This window comes from Bufo gargarizans, chromosome 2 (genome assembly GCF_014858855.1).
Source record: "Bufo gargarizans isolate SCDJY-AF-19 chromosome 2, ASM1485885v1, whole genome shotgun sequence".
NCBI lineage: Eukaryota > Metazoa > Chordata > Amphibia > Anura > Bufonidae > Bufo > Bufo gargarizans.
Window position 1 is genome coordinate 307,378,342 of NC_058081.1, and position 23,206 is coordinate 307,401,547.

At 40.9% G+C, this 23,206-nt stretch overlaps 1 protein-coding gene across 1 annotated transcript in view; it reads right to left on the bottom strand.

Annotated features, from left to right (window-relative positions):
- Positions 1 to 8,032: 8,032 nt before the first annotated feature.
- CPM (carboxypeptidase M) overlaps positions 8,033 to 23,206 on the bottom strand; it is a 115,832-nt gene continuing 100,658 nt past the window's right edge. The window contains exons 4-9 of the mRNA XM_044277166.1: positions 20,439 to 20,611; positions 17,381 to 17,565; positions 13,712 to 13,855; positions 12,115 to 12,267; positions 10,284 to 10,432; positions 8,033 to 8,421 (exon numbers count right to left, since the gene is read on the bottom strand). Coding sequence (XP_044133101.1) covers positions 8,200 to 8,421; positions 10,284 to 10,432; positions 12,115 to 12,267; positions 13,712 to 13,855; positions 17,381 to 17,565; positions 20,439 to 20,611 — 1,026 coding nt within the window. The 3' untranslated portion in view covers positions 8,033 to 8,199. The remainder of the gene's footprint in view (positions 8,422 to 10,283; positions 10,433 to 12,114; positions 12,268 to 13,711; positions 13,856 to 17,380; positions 17,566 to 20,438; positions 20,612 to 23,206) is intronic.

Sequence of the window (23,206 nt, forward strand, 5' to 3'; positions counted from 1 at the left end):
CTCGTTTCATATTTCCCGTAGACTTTCAGCTAACATCTGCAGTTAAAAAAAATGCCTGAAGAAAAAAACACTTTAAAAAATTGCAAGTCTGGAAAAATGCCACAAAAAAACCTGTGTGTGGATGCACCCTTAAGATCCATACCCAATTTTGGTGGGAAAAAAAAATATATGGGAAACCGAATCTCGTGATTGCACTGCATTTCCTAGTGACAAGTTCCCTTTAATTGAGGAATTGACAATCTGCAGGCATCAGGTTATAGAGCAGGAGGAGCTGAGCATATAGACATAGTTTTATGGAAAAACCTGTAATTCAGTAACACTTGTAATTTATACATTTAAAGGGGTTTACAAGGGCTTTAACTAAATTCTAGCTTTCAATTGACCTGTGAGAGTTTCTGCAGCACTTGACATTTTGTTGCACACTTATTCTGCAATCTAGGCTGTGATCACTTCACAGCTATACAGGAAGACCCAGGAGCACATCCGGTAAAGACCTCAGCAGAAGAGCCCACAGCGAGTCGGGTGGACAACTGATCACAGCCGAGATTGTGGATTCGGCGGCACAACCTGATGGTAAGTACTGTTGAAACTATCTTTCTTCCATGGGTTAGCTGAAACAAAATTTTTAGTTAAAGCTCCAGAGAGCCCCTTTTAAGTCTCTGCTCTTTCTGACTTAACAGAAATAGCTGTCAATCACTGATAATAGCTGAATGAGAGCAGTCTTTGCACGCTGAAAGAGAGAGATAAATTACAAGTTTTACAGAATTTTTTTTTTTCTATAAAACTATTTATCAATCTGCTCAACTTCTGCTCTATAATATTCTGCTTGCAGATTGCATATTGTTAGATTTTACACAAAAGAAACTATTACAATTTAAATATATATAACCATGGCAACCAGGAAATTCTGCACAATAAATATCCCTGTATAACTTGTACTCGTTTATGCTTTTTTTCATTATTTTTCTGAAGTTGTACTCCCCTTCACTATAGTGTAGTATTAGAGCCCATTTCTGAAAACATTATAAAGTTACAGTTGAGGTGAAATATACCTTCTAATAATCATTTTAGTTATTTATTTCAGTTTTTATCCCTTGTTCCCCAGCAACAATGTTTTTGCTGTGTTATCCAGATAGAGTAAAGCCGGAAACATAATGGGCTTCTTTTTAGTACTTTTCCTCTTAGCACCTTTGTTAAAATTATTTTTTGCACTGTGAAAAATGTCTAAGTCCTAAGAGTTGATGTACGTTTTCCCTCTCTGCATAGAACATGTAACTAAAATGCACTGAAAATAACTGTAACTAAAGTATATTTATATAATAAAATAATTAAGTTACCGGTAACTGCTTGTGCCTATATTTTTTTCCCCAAACCTGTTTCATTGGATATTGAGCTCTTATCCTGGAAACCATGTTGCCACTTTAAGCAGTCACATTACGAAGTTCTAAAAAAAAGTCCATAGTAAGGCCAGATTCACATCTGATTTGTCAGAAGAACCAAAAAACCCAAGTAAGTTCCATCAGAGATCTGTTATTTTTGACTGTGGAAAGTCCTCAATGAAGGATAAAAATAACTCAGATAAAACTGACTAAGGGTCCATTCACACGTCCGTTGTTCACGGCCGTGGAACCGCGGCCTGGATCCCTCCTGAGAGCAGGAGCGCACGGCGTCACTGGTTGCTAGGACGCCGTGCGCTCCCTGCTGCCGGCACAGTACAGTAATACACTGGTATAGATCATACCAGTGTATTACTGTATTGCGGCGGCAGCAGGGAGCGCACGGCGTCCTAGCAACCAGTGACGCCGTGCGCTCCTGCTCTCAGGAGGGATCCAGGCCGCGGTTCCACGGCCGTGAACAACGGCCGTGTGCATGGGGCCTAAGGCTACGTGCACACAAACGTTTGTTTCCTTGTCGTTTTTTTTTTTTGTGCTGTCCGCATCAGTATGTCTGTTCCGTAGCCCCACAAAAAAATTTAATGTCCTATTATTGTCTTTTTTATGCATTTGTCAGTTTTTTTGCGATTTGTGGACCGCAAAACACATACGGTCGTGTGCATGTAGCCTAAAACTGATGCTGAAAAGAAAGGATCGATATATAACACAAGGGCGGCACTGGACAGATAAAGCTAGCGGGTGCTAGGTCCAGAGGTCCAGGGGTGTAGCTGCTTACCCCGTAGCAATAAATGGGAAAACCGGACAGCACTCCAAGTAAAAAAAAACAAATGGTGTTTATTCACCCATGTGGCAACATTATTTTTTTTTACTTGGAGTGCTGTCTGGTATATATGTATGTGTGTGTGTGTGTATATGTATGTGTGTATTTTAACCATAAAATAGGTTTTATTTTGCAAGTGTTTACTATTGCTATACCATATGTATTTTTTAATGACCCATATAATTGCAGTATTGCCTTTTTGTTTTCCCCCATTTCCATCCTGCAAAATATAATAAAATGTAATCATTTATATGTTACCCCCCAAAAAATGTATTTTATAATTTTTTTCCTCCAAAAATATAATTAGAAAATAAGAGGGGCACACTGGGAGTGTTGCAGTGCAATACTAATAGGCCATGAGTCCGATCACCGTATACAATAGAAAAGAGACTATATTAAAAATCAGTAATCACAGGGTACCACCTGCAGTAAAATGTAGTCTTTAATCTATAATACACATAAAATAACTAACTTCCATAACAAAACGCACACAAAAAAAAGAAAAAACAAAGATCGACACTATGTCTGGACGTGCGTCTCGTGCTCTAGGAGACTGTTGGTAGTTAGTTTACAGGCAGTATGGTTACTGGAGAGCACTCTATTTGTAGGCAGGATAGCTGCTATAGAGTAGGGCCTGTACCTAGGTATGACCCTAGGATATTTAAGCCCTGCCTACAAAACGGAATAGCCGCCCTGATAAGGGCGATCCCGTGTTCAGGAACCTGCTGTCTCGCCCTGATTTGTCCCTATTTGATGACAGACAGGGTCTGACCACAGTCCCCTAGATGATGACCTAATCTGAGCACAAAAAAACAATAAAGATGTATTAACAGATTTATGCACCATGTGTCCATAAATCACTGTGTCGTGAAAGTAGGAGAAGGAGAGGTATTCTTATGATAACTTCACGGTTGCTGCTTGATGCTCGCAATAGTGCACTCCTGCAGCGCAGCCATGTATTACTATGCCAATATGCAGTCTTGATGTAAATATATAATCCCAAGATGCACTCTAAATATAGATATTTAATCCCTATGCATTTCGCCCGTACCAATGACCTGGGCTCATCAGGGGATATATCAGTTTAATAACCTGACAGGCATCAGTGTTAATATGAATAGGATACAATCTTCCTCATCATAGATGACATTGCAGTAAAATTGTCACCGGTGTCAGGCTGTCAATAATCACAGCTATGCACTACCAATCAATACTCGGGATTATACAGTCCAAAATACAACAATAGATGGGGTCAAAGCCCTATATAGACCTAGGGGATACAAATATTCCCCTTTCAACCACAGACATTTGGACACTGCACCATGTCCATTTAGGCACTTGTGTAGTGCCTGCCAATCATGTGCGGCAGAGTTAATTTGTATATTAAAAATCAGCACATCCTAAAGATATAAAATATAATTATCTTTATTATAGCCACAGCAAAACAAGAAAGTTAAAATATTGTATAGAATAAAGACCCTATGAGTGACCCCAAATCCTTCCCGAGGGTTATCCAACACCTAAAATGCCTCCCCTCTGCCCGAGCCCCTCACTATTTGTACTTACCTTGCTCTCCGGCACCCATGTCGCTTCTGTGAACAGCCAATAGCAGGCTACGATGAGTCTCTCTAGCATCGTGGGTGACGCTGTTTTCCCAGCACATCTCACAGCTGATTGATCAGAATGAGATCTGGTGAAATCTGGAGGCCAAGTCAACACCTTCAAACCACTACTGAACAATTTGTGCTTTGTGGCAGGGTCGCATTATTCTGCTCAAAGAGGTCACTGCTATTAGGGAATACCATCGCCATGATAGGTGTACTTGGTTTGCAACAATATTTAGGCAGGGGAAATCTGTCAAAGTGAGACCCATATGAATGGCAGGACCCAAGGTATCCCAGCAGAACGTTGCCAGAGCATAATGCTGCCTCCCTCCACCAGTTAGCCTTCTTTCTATTGTGGACCCCTGTGCCTTCACTTTACTAGGTAAGCAACATACCCAGCTGTCCATGTGATGTAAAACATGATTCATCAGACCAAGCTACTTTCTTCCATTGCTCCATGGTCCAGTTCTGATGCTCATGCCCATTGTAGGTGCATTTGGCCATGGAGAGGGGTCAGTATGGGCACTCTGACCAGTTTGCATCCAATCACTCCTATACATGTCGTGATATACTAATTTCGGTTGTAGTTAGCATTAAATTAATGGTCTGAGAATAAAAAAATTAAAAAAACCTATTTAAATTTAAAAAACTTATATACTCACCAGTTTCTTGAGCACTATTCTCTGTGGCAATAGTCCAGTACTCATGACATGCCTGAATTTGATGTGCGACAGTTGCAGCCTGCTGAGGACAGTGATTGGCTGCAGCGGTTGCATGCCATATAGAAAAAACATCTTCATATACCCTTTTCTTTGTCTATTCAAGATACTTATTTCTTGACCAGAGCAAAGAGCAGTTATAAGAAGTGTCTCACTCTTGCGGACCTGTGCTGCGTTATACAGGTCCTTCTAAAAAAAATAGCATATTGTGATGAAGTTCATTATTTTCTGTAATGTACTGATAAACATTAGACTTTCATATATTTTAGATTCATTACACACCAACTGAAGTAGTTCAAGCCTTTTATTGTTTTAATATTGATGATTTTGGCATACAGCTCATGAAAACCCAAAATTCCTATCTAAAAAAATTAGCATATTTCATCCGACCAATAAAAGAAAAGTGTTTTTAATACAAAGAAAGTCAACCTTCAAATAATTATGTTCAGTTATGCACTCAATACTTGGTCGGGAATCCTTTTGCAGAAATGACTGCTTCAATGCGGCGTGGCATGGAGGCAATCAGCCTGTGGCACTGCTGAGGTGTTATGGAGGCCCAGGATGCTTCCATAGCGGCCTTAAGCTCATCCAGAGTGTTGGGTCTTGCGTCTCTCAACTTTCTCTTCCCAATATCCCACAGATTCTCTATGGGGTTCAGGTCAGGAGAGTTGGCAGGCCAATTGAGCCCAGTAATACCATGGTCAGTAAACCATTTACCAGTGGTTTTGGCACTGTGAGCAGGTGCCAGGTCGTGCTGAAAAATGAAATCTTCATCTCCATAAAGCTTTTCAGCAGATGGAAGCATGAAGTGCTCCAAAATCTCCTGATAGCTAGCTGCATTGACCCTGCCCTTGATAAAACACAGTGGACCAACACCAGCAGCTGACATGGCACCCCAGACCATCACTGACTGTGGGGGGGGGGGGGGGGGGGGGGGGGGTCAGTGGTTGTATTGGACAAGGGCCTGTATGGATCCCTTGTCACCACTATTCTGGATGATACTAATGTTTATGTCTGTCTGCCCAGTGATCCACTGAGAAATTTTCAATCCGAAATGAAGAAACTCCTGGACTGTGGGGTATCATGTGGCTGTCTCAGTATTAGGGAGCGGGAATAGATCTTTGTGGAACATCCTATAGCTCCTATTTTTCATGCTTTACCTAAAGTCCACAAAGATGTATTCCCCCCACCCCTCAGACCCATTGTGGCTGGTATAGGCTCATATTCTGAGCGATTCTCTGAGTGGGTGGACTCCCTACTACAGCCCCTGATACCACACATTCCAGGGTTTCTCAAGGATACCAGGGCGGTGCTACAAGCCTTTGCTGATTTTAAGTGGAGGGATAACTATTCGTGGATAACGGCGGACATCACGTCCTTATACACCAATATTCCCCACAATTTGGCCATCATTGAGCTGAGGTGGTTTTTTGAACACTACAGTGATTACACCCAGACATTGAGGGAATATGTTGTCCACGTGGTGGATTTCCTCCTCAGGCACAATTATTTTTTGTTTGGTGAGAATTTTTACTTACAGGTGTCGGGGGTGTCGATGGGGGCCAAGTTCTCTCCCTCCATAGCTAATATATTTATGGCATGGTGGGAGGGATGCTTTCTCCTCATCGACACCCTCCCACTCCTGGACCACCTACTCTGGTATGGACGTTACATCGATGACCTACTGATGGTGTGGTCTGGTAATGTGACGTCCATACCAGAGCTAATGGAATATTTCAATTCCAAGGTGGATGATATACAATTTGTGTTTCATACTCACCAAACGGAGATTCAATTTCTGGATCTGTGCCTGAGGGGGGACCCCTCCACTAGTGCAGTTAACACATTGACTCATCGCAAACAATTAGCAGGTAATACCATATTTTTGGCCCAGTCATGTCACCCCTCCCATACTATCCACAGTATCCCCAGGGGTGAACTTATACGTGCCCGTCGCAATTGTTCCGATCAGAGGGCTTTTGAGACAGAAGCCTCTAACATCACTAATTGTTACGCAGGGACTATTTACAGCAGGATATACAGCATGCCAAAAAAATGGTTTCGCAAATCAATAGACAGTCATTGATTTTTCCGGGACAGTCTCAGGCACGTAGACAAACAGTGGATTCCAACCATTGCCAGCAGGCAACCTATTTCGTAACACAATATAGCCAAGAGTTCTCTGCCATATGTAAAATTATGAAGAAATATCTTAATGTACTCAATTTTGATTGCGAGTGGTCTGATATTGTGTCTAACGGAATTAAGTGTGTAGCCAAGAAAGCACCCACCCTGGGTAATATTATTAGCCCCAGCTTTTTTTCAGTGTCCAAAAAACCTCAAGCCACCTGGTTACAGCATAAAGGTAATTTTAAGTGTGGTCACAAAAAATGCATTTGTTGCCAACACATGACCACTGAAAAAACGTTTAAGTCTATGAACAACGAAAGGGTATACAACATCCAATCCTATATTAATTGTAACACCAAACACGTGGTGTATCTTATTACATGTACAATCTGTTCCCTGTTGTATGTGGGCTGCACCACTACCCCTTTAAAAAATCGGATTCGCAGACACATTTCCGATGTGCCTCATTATAAGGACCGGAATGTCTCTGCAGTCAGCCTCCACTTTGCAGTGGTACATGCTGGTGATGTATCCCACTTACAGGTCAAGGGCATAGAAAGAGTTTTTCTGCCGCCTGAGGGGGGGAGATCACAGGAGGAAACTCCTTAATAGGGAGGCCTTCTGGATCTTCCAGTTAGAATCTCGCCAGCCCTGTGGGTTGAACAGACGTCATGATCTCATTTTACAGTATTGATTTGGGACCGTGTCGTCTTTTCTACTACACATACGCTTTGCTATCAGTACTTTTGCTCTCTTTGTATTTTTATTTAGTATAATGATCACTGTTTTAGTGATTTAATTTACCAGTATGTAAGTTTTTTTCTTTTTGCTGGTGTCTGCCCTTGGTTAAAAAGGTTTTCTATTTTGTCATGTGCATGGGAACGCCCCCTTGGGTCTCCACCTCCCAGGTGATATCTATCAGCCTGGGGTTAGTTTGTGCTACTTAAGAGGGAGCTCCCATTTCATAAACACGTTTGTCATGAGGTAGGACCCATATTTCTCTGAGGTCTGAAACGCGTTGACTGTTTGATGTACACCTGTACGGATTTTAACTCGCTGGAATAAAGTTTTCATTTTTTCACCGGAGAGAGCTGGATTTTCTTCTCTTTCAAAGTGTGCTGTCCGCATTTTTTGCAGACCCATTGAAATGAATGGTTCGGCATCCTACCCGCAAAAAAAAAGGATCGGACACGGAAACAAAATACGGTCGTGTGCATGAGGCCTTACAGGGAGCAGCGGGGATGAAATGGGTTAGTATACATTCTTTTATTACTTTAGGACAATTTCTAGCTTAAGGGGATGTTTTTAATAGACAATACCTTCAATAAAATAAAAATCCACCTGTGGACAGAATATATAAATTAGGTTTATTTTTTTTGTCTTGAATGAAGAGTACAAACTGTATAAAATTGTAAATTTGTAACTGTAAAATATTCCATAGTTGTATGGAAGTGTTTATGGCATATCTGACATTTTTGGAGTGAATTCCAGTACATTCAGGACTCTCATCCAGGTTTGTTTCCTTTGGCATCCTAGAGTGCGTTATGTAATAGCGCCAAGACAGTTCTCAAGAACAACGCCACCAGGCATACTTGTAATGTACCGCTACTGTTTTGATTAAGAGAACAAGGTGCCGTTGCTGGACTAGGGCTGGTTGTCTTTGTACTGAACTGGAAATTGTAGGTCATTGCAGCCAGGTTTGAGCTCTTTGGTACGGTGATATTCTGTACTATTGAATTGTTCAGCATCGTTACCTAAAATATAATAATTACAAATGAGTACAATTGGTACAGCATTTCAAGAATTGGAGTAATCTATGAATTACCAACAATACAGGCTAATTTTCTATATGCATCTGCTCACAAAGTTAATGATATTACTACCCGCTGTAGACTAAAGGACGCTTACACAGGGAGGATCAGGTGTATTCTTGGGAATTACCGCTCCTACAAATGCCAATTCTTGATAAATGGCCCACATAAACAGAGCCATAAGTGGACTTCCCTTCCCTTGGGAAAAGGTTCAGTTCACTGCTCTAGTCATGTATGAAAAAAAGGCAAATAGACTGGCCTGAAACACCCTCCCACCAGCAACTATGACGGTCAGGTTTCTCCCTTGTAGCTATGCCCCTGCTTGTAAATGTGCTGCCAATCACCCGACAAATGAGTAAAATGTAACCTAATCATTTCAGCAGCACATAAAATGTTTTTTTGGGCAGCATATCACCCCGTGTCACCATAGGATGTGCTACTGACAAACAGTGAATCTGTATATGAACAATGGTATCTGCTGTATGTAAAAGCTCATACGAGTGAACAATAATTGGGAATGAATGGTTTATTGCCCTGGGTATTGGCCCATGTAAATAGGATCTACCTTATAATGTACACCACTGAGAATAGCAGCCATGTGCCATATAACAGCACATCACCTCTGCGGTTTGTAAGAAACCAGCGGCGGATGTCCAGACCAGCGCTACAGAGAATGCGCTAAGAAAGGAGTGAGCGTAACATCATCTGTTAATTTACACAATTAAAGGGCTTGATTGGAGTGTTATTTGGTAAAATGTATGACTGTACTATTCAGTGATATGTTATTTATACTACATTATATTAGTGTTTGTGATGGGGCAAATTTTGGGAGACGGGTAATATACGGAGGAGGCAACAATAAAAGGAAACTTCTAAAACTAGAATTTCTAGAACCTAGACAGACTGTAATTTACTAATCCTGTATTTGTATATGCAGACTGGAGGTATCTGAATATCATACCTGTGTCTTGTACAAGGATTTGAACATACCCATTGATTCTTTATTGGTTGTTCTTAGTCACGTGATATTAAAGGGGTTGGCCACTTTCTGGTTACTATTGACCAATGTGTTTGTGAGGTGATTATATGGCACTTAGTAAGATAGCCTTTGTAGAAATTCTGCTCCATTTACTAGATTTTATAAGGTAGGCCTCCTTGTTTACAAAGTCTTGTGCTGCCCACAGCTAGGTCCTCTCCATAAGATGGCCGCTGGTGGAGGGTCATGTGACAATGCAAATCACCTCCATGTGATGTCTCCTCCATTCAAACACACTGCATCCGCACTAAACTCAGATGGCCCAGTACAGATGGCAGGTGCAGTGTATTTGAATGGAGAAGACATCGCATGAAGGTAATTTTCCTGGTCACATGACCTCCCATCAGCGGCCATCTTATGGACAGGACCTCTTTGTGGACAGCACAAAAGGAGGCATACCATAGAATTTCAACAAAGACTATATTAGTAAGTGCCATATAATCCTCTTACAAACACATTGGTCAACAACAACCAGAAAGTGGTCAACCCCTTTAAACAAACCCTACGCTATGACTAAGGAAACTGGATCACAATAGTACGCTTTGTTCTTACTGTATGTGATGTTATGGTGGCTTTAATACTGAATATTAAAGCAGAGTTTTAACAGTAAAAGGACCTTCCTTTTTCTGGATTTCTACACTATAGATCCTATTGGATTGGTCTTACTCTGCATATATTTGTGCATAGAACCGAGAACATCTGAGATTCAAGACATTATTGGGAAACCTCCTTTCCCCTCCTTTGGATTACTTAAATCGTAGTTACTTACATTAAATGTGTATGTTCCTGGAAGAAGCAAAAGGTAATACTCCCCGTATTTATTAGTTCGGTAAGGGCAAATGCGTTGTCTGCCCTTAACCTCCACTATAGCATTTTGGATGGGATTTCCATTCATGTCAAGCACTTGTCCTTTTATCCCTGTCATGTAATTGAAAGAGCAAATAAGTATGTTTATAATATTAGTACTGTAACAAAACAGGAACACACCATGTTCCTCATGGTTAACTGAGGCCATTGTTTCCAATGGCTATTTCAACGTTTTCTCAACTCAGAGTTCACACGTCACTTTCGAATCATGGTTTGGAGTCTTCTTATTCTATTTAAATCTACTTCTGGCTTTGGCCCAAAAACCTACATGTGTGATCCCAGTGTATGAGAAGCTTGTGTTCTCCTGTCCACTGACTCCTGCATTGAGATTCACATACCACTAGCACAATTAATGGCCTGCAAATTTTTGGCACTACAATATAGTAAATATGAAAATATTCCATAATGATGCCAGATATGCAAAATGAATAGCGCTCCTTGCTAAACCAACATTATCCACAGACAAATAAGCCCTTTCATCCCACAGTCATGTCCTTTACAACTAATGGTTTTCTGATGAATGTTGTGCGTTGGTGTGAATAATGTATACATCTCCTTTGTAGCCATCTAGTTTTTATACCAAATATTGCAACCTAGCTAAAACGAAGATTTCATTATGTTTAATTAATTCTACTATATCACTAATGAATTAGGGTCCCCATACACATTAGTGTATTGTTGGCTGAACCCACCGAGAACGGCAGTTCGGCTAAGGGCTCATTCAGACGACCGTATCTGTGGCAGTCCCACAGAGTTGTATGGAGCATCAGCATCCATGTATGATGGCCACTCCATTCAAACAGTGAACACATAGCCCCCCATTCTCATGACTGACAAAGGCCCCAGCAGTCAGACCCTTATGATGGGGAGACAGAATAACTATTTGTAATGAGACATCCCCTTTAAAGGGGTTGTGTCACTTCACATGTAGAGAAAGGTAATGCAAGGCACTTGCTAATGTATCGCGATTGTCCATATTGCCTCCTTTGCTGGCTAAAAGAAAAATCACAGAAAATAATGCACTTTTACAATATCACAGAAATCACTAAACCTTTAGAGTAGGACCTGCCTGACTGAGACCACCTTTGCGCTGGTAGGCAGGCACAGATGTGTTTTGATTCAAATATATTGGCTGGGAGTCAAAGATGTGAGATCAGAGTGAGGGCTTAGTCCATATTTTATGTTTGCATCTACTGTATTAGTGCATTATTTTCCGTGATTTTTCTTTTATAAATGTAGCCATGCACATCTGCATATTCAGTTATCATATTGTGCAGGATGTTTTGCATCTTTTTCTGTGTTTTCTTTTTTTTTTTTTTTTATTCCTTTGGTTGCTAGAGTAATTTTCCATCATATTATACCTGCTCGTTTCCATGTCTTACGACCATCCTGCAATCCAGCAGCAGTGGCCATGGTTGCACACTATAGGAAAAATGACGGCCTCTCTGGTTCCCCCGGACCGTGGGAGAGCAGATGGGCTGGTGTTGTTTTTTTTTTTATAGTATGCAAGCACGGCCACCTCAACTGGATTGTAGGGTGGTTGTAACCATGGAAACAGTGTATAATGTGATGGAAAAATGAATCCAGCCAGCAAAGGAGGCAATATGGATAATACCGTAGTAAGTGGCTTGTATTAAATTTCTCTACATAATAAATGCTATTTGCTGAAGTGACATAACCCCTTAAGCTATTTTGATCTTTTTGCATAATTGCTTTGATGATACAACACATACCCATATGGACTTGCTTCATGTACTCAATAACAGACACTTTGTTGTAATTCCATAACCCCTGAAGATTGGAGGACTCTGGATATTTACAGCAGGACACCTCAAGGGTGATTTCCATACACTGATTGAAGATGTAGCTGTAATCTTGCATGCCACCTGGAATCGGCAAAGTTGGGGACATATTTAAAATATTCAACCAGAGATAAACATAGAAATACATGCGTGTAGTTTCATTATTAGGGGCATGACATCCAGCGCATGGATTGCATTTTTGGCATTTCTTATAATAGCATAGCAGATCTGCAACAGCATACTGTGATGACAGATCTCCTTTAAATGCTTCCACATTCATCTCCACTTTTCATCATGAATTCTGCCGGTCTCATACAGTAGTGCGAATACACCGCCTTCTATGGTCTCTAAATGTAGGCACGTGTGGCATTTCTACACATCCCTCGCCACTTTCCTGAAAAAGGGGTGTAGGGAGGGGGCAGGCCCAGCAAATATATCTTCTTTTACCACAGGATTCTGGTGTAAAAGATGACTGAATTCTATGGCTGTCACGGACTGCTGGAGGATGCACCTCGTCATGAATTAGACGCATACTCCAGCAGTGCCGGTCTACGATAAATCTCCCCCAATGCGTAGTCAAACGGAATTAGATTCACAGATAGTGGTGGACATGAGGATCCTATTAGATTTCAACACGCTGAATCCTTTTTTCTGGTAGTTTCTTGACCCCCTTTCCTTATTAAAAGGAACATGCAGGTTCAGTCAAGTTGACTGTGTATGATAATCAGAGGGATGGGGTGCATAAGTCCAGGAGCTGACTGGGAACCTAAAGTGGCCCCGGAAAAAGACCTAAAGGTGGTCCCATGTTGTAGGCAGGTCAAACTGACAGAAGGAGGGGCAACACAAGCAGGCACAACAGAAGTAGATGGGGCCTGCAACACTCTAGTGCAGCACCAAATACTGCTACCCGCAATGCAGTATCTGACTGTATTGTTGCCCTTAGGACGTTGCTACAGCTGTGTTCAGGAAGGCTCCTGCAGCGACCGGCAAAGTGCATAACAAAGCATCAGATCTTTATGTACTTGGCAAGTGGCTGTGAGGAGGACTTGGGTGGCCCCCCCGGAGATTACTCTGTAGGGTTTATGGTCAGTCCGCCACTGCATAAGTCTATCATATATGTATAGCTAGCTTTAGACTAACAGTTATTCTGAGGGTGGGTTCACACTAGCTAAAAGGCATTCAGTTTGCTTTCCGTCCTAATAGAAGTCTATGGGAAAGCATAACGGATCAGTCTGGGTCCCGGGACTTTGGACAACAGGACTTTGTTTTCAGTCTTGAATAACGGGACCCAGACGGATCCGTTTTGATTCCCATAGACTTCTATTAGGACGGAGAGCAAACGGAATGCCTTTTAAAGGCTTCCGTTTTGCATTCTGTCTGGGAATTCCGTTATTTTCCGTTATAACCATGTTATAACGGAAAGCCATAACGGAATCCCTAACACTAGTGTGAACCTACCCCAGTTTTCTTCATTTGGCAACTTACAACATTAAAGTATATAACTTGGCAAGCTTGTGAATGTTCTCACCTTTAACTTTGTACCACACAGCACCATTCGTGACGCCATTCTGAAAACCACTTTCACCAGGACAAGAATTGCTGCTGAACATTTGGGCATTATTCATGGAATATATGTTAGCTACGTACTCCAATACATCACTGTCTGGGGATGCTGTAGGAGAGAGAGATGTAGGAATTAGACACATGCTCTCATAAAATACCATTAGTAATTGTGAGCTGTGATTTTAGACACGCCATACTGTACCCCATATCTTTCATATACTACCGCAACAGTGCTTACCACAAATATGTAATGTATGCTAGCATTTTCAGTTCCTTAAACCGGTTGTCCCAAACATTACATATACACAGAATAAGTGCTAAGTATATAATCTGTGGGATGGGACACCACAGATCACAAGTATGTGGGTCCTGTGATTCCCTGTATAAATGGAGTGGCGGTCTAGCATTTGCACTAGCGCTCCCTTTATTTCTCTGGGGCTGCCAACGAAAAGCAGAGTAGAGATGAATGAAGCAGCAACATGCATGCTTGACTGTTACTCTATTAAAATGGGGGATCACAGAAACCACATCCTCGTGATTGGTAAATTGTCTTAGTGGTCGAACCGCCACAGTCAGTTCCTGTGGATAGGTGACACGTTGCATTCTTGGGACAAGTGCTTTAGTGCAAAATTTGGTAAAAAAAAACAGTACTAGCTTTTTCTCCAGTCAGTACAGTGAAAAAAAAAAATATATATGCAATCTGGTGAGGTGAGAGGGGCTGCGGCTAAGACTATATTCCCACGACCATAGTGTTTTGCGGATCTGAAAAACACTGATACCGGCCCGTGTGCGTTCTGCAATTTGCAGAACGCACATAGAAAATGCCTATTCTTGTCCACAATTGCTGTTCCTATCTTTTGCGGCCCCATTGAAATGAATGGGTCTGCACCTGTTCCACAAAATACGATTGTGTGAATGCACACCTAGGGCTAGTTTATACGGTGGAATCAGCCAGTGGAATTTTTAGTGCGGACACGGTGACAAAATTCTGCCATTGGCTGCATTGTGACTGCCTCCTATGGTTTTCAATGGGAGGCAGCGCTTCAGTTCACCCCTTTTTGGAGCAGTGTCCGGACTGACACAACGGGTGTCTGCTCGCGGCTTAGCTCCATAGCATTACAAAGTGAACAGTGGCAGAAAGCAGGGTAGAGTCATACATGGCAGAGTCTGAATGTGCTGTGTGAACAGGCCTTTAGGGCTTTTTCACATAGTGTGGAATCCACACAAAAAACTACTTCTCGTTATTATCAACGAGAATCCGCAATGTTGTCCGTATGGCTCTGGGTTATTTCTGTGTGGATTTTCAGACAGCATAAAGATGGGACATGCCCCTTCTTGGTCCAGTTTCCACCACTAACCAGGCAGGTGTCTGCAAGAGAGTTAGCTCCACTGAATGGGGCTAAAGCCGTGGGCAAACCTGTGTCATGCAAAATGCACAACCATGGCAGAAACCCTAGGGTCACCATTAGATTTTTGCTGTAGTTATATTCTGGTTAAACATTCCTGTGTGTGTAATATTCTGAAAGACACACTGTCTCACAGAAAAATGCAAAGGTTCAACCTAAGTATTTTACTAAATGTTAATTACTGAACTTTCAAAAAACAAGTTATTTCAAGGGTTAGAACAAGTTTTTCTTATGGTAATGAAGCTTTCTGCTGTACCGCTACCAGTCCATATGAACATACTCTAAGACAGTGATGGCTACCCTCCGACACTCCAGCTGTGGTGAAACTACGACTCCCAGCATGCTCCATTCAATTCTATGGAGTTCTGAGAACAGCCAAGCAGGTCTACATCTTGGGAGTTTTACCACAGCTGGAGTGTCGGAGATTAGCCATCACAGCGCTAAGACAAGCTTGTTAAAAAAGAACCATGCCATTTTTTACTATGGACTCATTTAGGCCTCTTTCACACGGGCATCATGTTTTTGGCCCGGATAAGATGCAGGTGTATCGCGGGAAAATGCACGATTTTTCAGCGCGAGTGCAAAACATTGTAATGTGTTTTGGACGCACGTGAGAAAAATCGGCATGTTTGGTACCTAGACCCGAACCTCTTCACAGAAGTTCTGGTTTGGGTTAGGTGTTGTGTAGATTTTATTATTTTCCCTTATAACATGATTATAAGGGAAAATAATAGCAGAATGCATAGTACAATAGAGCTGGAGGGGTTAAAAAAAATAATAAAAAATTTAACTCTCCTTAATCCACCTGCTCGTGCAGCCCGGCTTCTCTTTTGTCTTCTTCTTTGAGGAATAGGACCTTTTGATGATGTCACTGCGCTGATCACATGGTCCATCACACGATCCATCACCATGGTGATGGATCATGTGACGAACCATGTGATGACCGCAGTGACGTCACCACAGGTCCTTTTCCTGTGCACAGCAAAAATGAAGACAGGCGAGAAGCCGGGCTGCGCGAGCAAGTGGATTAAGGTGAGTTAAATTATTTTTTAACCCCTCCAGCTCTACTGTACTATGCATTATGTATTAAGAATGCTATTATTTTCCCTTATAACCATGTTATAAGGGAAATTATAAAATCTACACAACACCTAACCCAAACCCGAAAATCGCACCGCATCCTCACTTGCTTGCAACACCTGGGACTCACATTGATCAGCTGTTAGAGAAGGCATCAGTGCTCGCAGTAGCACCGTGGCCTTCTCCTTGCTGACCAAGCTTAGCGTCCCATCTACCAGTAATGGTGATAGCCACTTTGCATGGTACTGCAGCTTAGCCCCACTGTCCTGGGGAAAGCTGTGAGAAGGCATTTTGAAACAGCCGATCAGCAGGGGTCCTGGGTGTTGGACCCCCACAGATCAGACCCTGAGGATAGGTCATCAGTAAAGGTATCTCAGAAATTTCCCAATTTTTTTTTTCCTGGCACCATTACTGGTAGAGGGGGCATGGCTTAGAGTTGGGCGCTTGGTCTCGGATGACCTCCTTTTTGGAGTTATGCAAGTGGCCACCCTACTTCAGAGGAATCAATATTGGGGCAGATATACTAATGCTGTCTGAAATTTAGATAGCGTAAACTTAGAGAAGTCATAAGATCTGACAAATCTAGTATAGTCGTACACACTAGGGGACATTTATAAAGACGGACGTTCCCATACCCCAGTCTTGATCCTTGTGCGCCGGAGTGAGATGTGACTAATTTATTAAGAGGCAGATGCCTCTTAATAAATTAGTTACATCTCTAACACTCCGTGCACCAGAAACACAATCTATGTCAGCTAAGGCTGTTTTCACAAGCCAGAGGGTCCTAAAAAAAAAAAAAAAAAAAAAAAGTATGCAACACGGACGTCACACGGACATAATCTGTATTTTGTGGACCGCAAAATACATATGGTCGTTTGAATGCACCCTTATTTTGCACCAATAATAAATCGAGTTATATGAAGCCATCTAATGTCTCACTCTTTTCTAGACATTTTACAAGTGTTAAGTGAGGCACAAAAATTCTCTGAAACTGCTAATAAATCTGGTGCACAGCTGTCTCACTTAGATGAGCTAGTTTCTAGGTGTGCTTTGCACAGTTACAAAACATGTAAGTGCACATCTGTGGTTAGAATAGTGTTGTTCCACTGTGTATTAGATCTATGAGGCCTAGATACATAGAATCTTACTGGTATAGGAGTTATCATACGGGTAGCTGGCAACCAAAGCACCACCATGGAAGTTGGCTGAGAGTACAAAACTTTCACTTTTAATCCAATCCATAACTGCTTGTGTTTCTGGCTGGATCTCATCAGTGTTCACCTCAAACGCATCAGGAAAATTCCTATTTAGATCATAGCCATTTTTATTGTACCTAAAAATTGAAATTTGAAGTTATATAGTGACATTTTCTGAAATGTATAATAATACTGATATTAAATATGAAACGTTCCCCCTGTAACACACATATACAGGGGATTCCACAGCAATACATTTCTCATGAGGTTAATTAACGACTTACTATAGTAAATCTTCCCAAACAGATATGATTTACATTGGGTGACAATGTATGTAGGTTTCAGTTTAATGACTCATTTACTCTGACACCTTCAATGTTCTTGATCCTATTAGGTTGTTGCCACACATCGTGGCTGTGCTGCGTTTTTGGTGCAGTTTTAGCAACAACATACCTGCGTTTACGGTGAATTTTCTTACAGCAAATGGAAAACACACAGCAAAATTAATTACCTAAAAGTGTACCTGAGTTTTCAAAAAATATGCATAATGGCTGTGCTTCTTTGTACAGTCATAACTGTGAAGGAACAGTTAAGTTTGTGCCTCCCTAATGTTTTTTTTTCCAGTCATATTATTCCCTTTTTCAGCTGCACAGCTAGATGCATTTCACTTAGAAGCAAGGGGTGTCTCCCTTCTGCCAGCACTGTACTGCTATGACATCCTTTCCCTAACTTGTTTTCAGCCCCAGAGCTCACAGAACAGATAAGGAGAGATGAATCACACTCACAGATCTCAGCTAGTTCTGACACACCACCACTTCCTTTCAGCCATCTTCTGGGTCTCTGGTACTAAGGACAGATCTTGCCTGACAACAAGCAGTGCACTGCAACTTGGGTAGAAGTGAGACCCCTAGTACGGTGACTCTTTAATGTAACTCTATTTTGTAATTCACTTTTGCTGTGTGTTTTCCCTTCCTGAAACCCACCATACGTACAGGTATGTTGTTGCAAGAAAAACCTAAGACCTGGACTACACTGCAACTTTTTGTAGCGTAACTGATTTTAACTATTGAATGGCAGCTGCAGTCCACAAGATTGAATTCAACTGAATGCATTCATTTGGACTACAGCTGTAGTTAAGTATTTAAAATCAATCTGTTGCGCTACAAAAAATAATAATCGCAGTGTAGCCCAGGTCTTAAGAGTATCCATATACCAATCAAATATCTCAACTACAGCTGTAGCTAGCTTCCAGACCCTGCGCTGTATATAAGTATACAGGAGAAGAGACAGGGGTTTATGGCTCGACCTACACCCTGGGCACATACCTAACCAGTCCTACCTATTTCTACGCTGACTTAACAAAGTAAGTTAAGGTTGTAGTGGAGCCTAGAAGAGCACCTCTTGGTAGACTGGATAGGGATGGGTGAGGGGGCTATTTGGTACCCTTAAAGAGGACCTGTTTCCCCTCCTGACATGTCTGCTTTAGTAACTACTTGCATTCCCCATGCAATCACAATTCCGGAACATCTTTTTTTCTTCTCTTCTGACCTCATGATGTACTGTTCCTCTATTAATGCTAAAAGAAGTTTATGAATTAATTCCCAACTGGATGTTACCAGTTGAGGGTGACCCGGCACAGACTGACATTGGCAGCACTGACTGGATAATGTCAGACTGTTCAGGGGCTCACCCCCGACTGGTAACAACCAGTTGGGGATTAATTCATAAAGTTTTAATCTGAATAATAGAGGGATGGCACAACACAGAGTCATCAGAATAAAAGCTTCAAAATGGTCATTTCATGTGGTATACAAGTATTCACTAAAACAGACATGTCAGGGGAAATTACAGGTCCCATTTAACCTGGTGATTTTTCATTATCCCACACCTTGGTATTGTTTTCAAATTTTTATTTTCCTATATATTTCTAGAACTGTACTATATATTTGTAAATGGGAAAACATGTATTGGTTATGTGTTTTTATATGGACATCACTGTTATGTCCACCCCCACCCCCTCAACCCTTCCTGTTAGATATGTAAATTAACTAAAAGTTCATAAGAATTAACTACACTCCTCATTGAAATTGCAATACCAAGAAGGACAAGCTATACGGTTATGCAAATCGAGGAAGTAGCAGGTGTTTCTAAAATCTGCAGATGGTCCAATTTTCGAGCACCTAGCTCCAATGTGTGGCATGTGGGAGGGGCATAAAAGTCAGGTTGAAAGCAAGGTTTCTTTAACTAGAAGAAACCTCACAAGTCAGATCAAGTCATTGGGATTACTGTTTGATGCCTGCTGTTCTTCGAGATGCCAGTGATTGCCACTTATCGCAAACTGAGAGGGACAGAAACCTTGGACTGAGAAACCTTGAAGAGGCTTTTACAAGGGAACATCACACCAGTCCTACTCCTGGGATTACAGTGTGGCATAATGTTTGGTAGCCGGACCCTTCTAGTCTTCATTTCAGATACATCAACAACTCGGCATTACATTGATTTGTTCATGGAACCAGTGGGACTGCCATTTCTCCAAAGTGTTCCACAAGCAGTACAAAGCCAACCCTCAAGTTGTTTGTGCTTTTGTGAACAGCCTGTGTGGCTTAAGCATGCTACCATGGCCTACAGCATCTTTGAACTTGTCTCCTGAGGAGCACATCTGGGACGTCATAGATTGGCAATTGCAAAGGCAATTGTGTGGCCAAGTGCATTCAGCATGGTAGAACATTCCTTAGTCAACCATTAATAACCTCAGACAAGTTATGGAAGTGCATGTATATCTGTGCGTGGTGATATTGAATATTTTTTTTCCATTTTTTATCATTTGCATTTTCCTTAATGGTGTTACAATTTCAATGCTGAGGAATCTAAATATTCCAATAAGACTTATATGATATAATTAACATATGATATGGACATAAACTCTTAAACATAGGCAAATGATGAGTCTTGTTGCAGTCATATCATTGCAGTCATCGATAAGAACAGCTAACATGTTTTGATTACTTACCTGCCAACAGAAGATGTACAGTCAGAAGGCATTGATGCTTCAAACCCATCTGGGTTCATGGTAGGCATAATATGTATCCTGGTATTAGATATCAATTGTGTAATATTGGCATCACTTTGATAATTTGTGAGTAGGTAATCAATCAAATAGAGCATTACTTCTCTCCCCACTACCTAGGTTTAACAAAACAAAAACATATAGTATATTTCAAAGCCATATTTTACTTTATTACTTATTTCATGTAATCGGTTCCAGTAAGAGCAGTTAGGTAAGGCTGGGGTTCTCACATTGCAGCCATGTGCTACTTGCAGCCTTCAGAAGTTTTCTGCTAGATATTATTATGGTATATGAATGCATGCAATTTTGAGAATTCGACAGCTATGATTGGGAGAAGTGGCTCAGTGGCTCTTTTTCCATACATAAAGGTTTGTTTGCAGTGTCTTTTTGCGAACACTGTATCTAGATATTTGCTAAAAGTCAATAGTGAAATAGTAAAATGTTTTTTGTTTGTTTGCGCCATTTTCTTTACTTTTGGTGTCTTTTTGGGGGATTTTTTTTTTCAAAGTGCAGCTTGCTCTAGATATGGCTTTTTTCTTTCAGGCAATTTCTAATAAGCGTTTCTGTAGGATTTTTAAAAATAGTTTACAAAAATCATGTTAAAATGTATGAAAAAAACACTCACCACAAATAAAGATTCATGGCTCTCATTTTTATTTAAAAAAAAGTAAAAAAACAAAAAAAAGGATGGTAAAAAAAAAGTAAAAAAAAATAAAAATGTATGGGGAGAATGTATTCATACTCTTGCTTCCTATGCCCATCTCAATTTAAAAATGTGCTGAAGTATGATGAGCCACATTTATTAAGTGGCACAGAATAACAATAAGGTTTTGCCATGTGACATTCCAAATATGGAGAAATGTATGGTGTATTTTGCCAGTTGTCCACAAGATGTCGCCATTAATCGATGGTAGCCCAGCTAGCTTGAAAAGCAAACCTTTGGGTTCAGAGAAATTACTGCGTTTAGTTCCCTACAAAATACAACTCCTACAACGTCCTTAATAATGCACAGAGACTTTATAACCATTAAGGCTACTGTAACATCTTCTAAAAATATATTTTTTTATTGGTCTTTATTTAAAAAATGTTCACCAATTTTTGTCCTACAGCCTTCACTTCCAGTGAATTTGCAGACTATTGCTTTCTGTTTTACAGTATCCATCAGGGAGCTGTGTATTGGATAGCCCTTATCTATGAACTCCTGACACCTCATAAAGACTCATGGAAGGTAATTTATCAAAGAGTGTTATTTTACACCCATCTTTGATACAGCATGCGCTGCTGTACGATGCACCTAATTTATGACGGGGCGCAGGCCTCATAATAAATTGGGCGCATCCTATGGCAGTCTATATGTCTAGATTGAAATCTACTGCAGCCCCTGACTGGAGTAGATCGGTTGTCATTTACATGTCATTTCTTGGTGTAAATATTGGTGAATTAACTGGAGCTGACGGTCCCTTTCCTGCCACTCCCCAGTGTCGAAGATGGAATAAAAAATGCAGCATGCACCTAAATTTAGGTGTACTGGACAGTTAAAAAGATCAAAACCTGGTGTGGGAAGTCTTAATAAGCATTAATAACCGTCATTATACGTGTCCAAATTCTTATTAACTGATAAGAATATGCTTTAAATGAGTGTTTATGAGCTGTCAGGAGTTTAGAGACAGGGGCTACTCATCAACCTGTAAGAAGAGCTCCCTGATGGAGTATCCTGTAAAACAGATAGAATGGCATGTAGATACACTAAATGTAAAGGCTATATAGAACAAAAACTGTTGAAAAATTATAATAAAGACCAATTGAAAAAATTATCTGTAGCCCAAAATGAGTAAAATGCAATGAGAAAAAAATTGCTCCCAAAAGGTGTCCATAGCCTTTAAATATTCATATATTTCTGGCATAGGTGGAAATATATCACTGTATTCATGGAGGTTTTAATGATAAACTCACTTTTGCATGTTTTCTGTAATCCCTATTATACAGTCATGTGAAAAAATTAGGACACCCTTTGAAAGCATGTGGTTTTTTGTAACATTTTTAATAAAAGGTTATTTCATCTCCGTTTCAACAATACAGAGAGATTAAAGTAATCCAACTAAACAAAGAAAACTGAAGAAAAGTCTTTTCAAGATCTTCTGTAAATGTCATTCTACAAAAATGCCTATTCTAACTGAGGAAAAAGATAGGACACCCTCACATGTATTCCCTCTTAAATTGGCTCAGATCTCACACAGGTATATCACACCAGGTGCACATAATTAGTAGATCGTTACTCTGCATGTTGAATGAGGCTTGCCCTATTTAAACCTCAGACATTTAGTTTGGTGTGCTCCTGACTGTTGAAGTGAGAGTGAGCACCATGGTGAGAGCAAAAGAGCTGTCAGAGGACTTCAGAAAAAAGATTGTAGCAGCCTATGAGTCTGGGAAGGGATTTAAAAAGATCTCAAAAGATTTTGAAATCAGCCATTCCACTGTCCGGAGATAGTCTACAAGTGAGGGCTTTCAAAACAACTGCCAACATGCCCAGGACTGGTCGCCCCAGCAAGTTCACCCCAAGAGCAGACCGCAAGATGCTAAAAGAGGTCTCCAAAAACCCTAAAGTGTCATCTCGAGAACTACAGCAGGCTCTGGCTACTGTTGATGTAGAAGTACATGCCTCTACAATCAGAAAGAGACTGTACAAGTTTAACTTGCATGGGAGGTGTGCA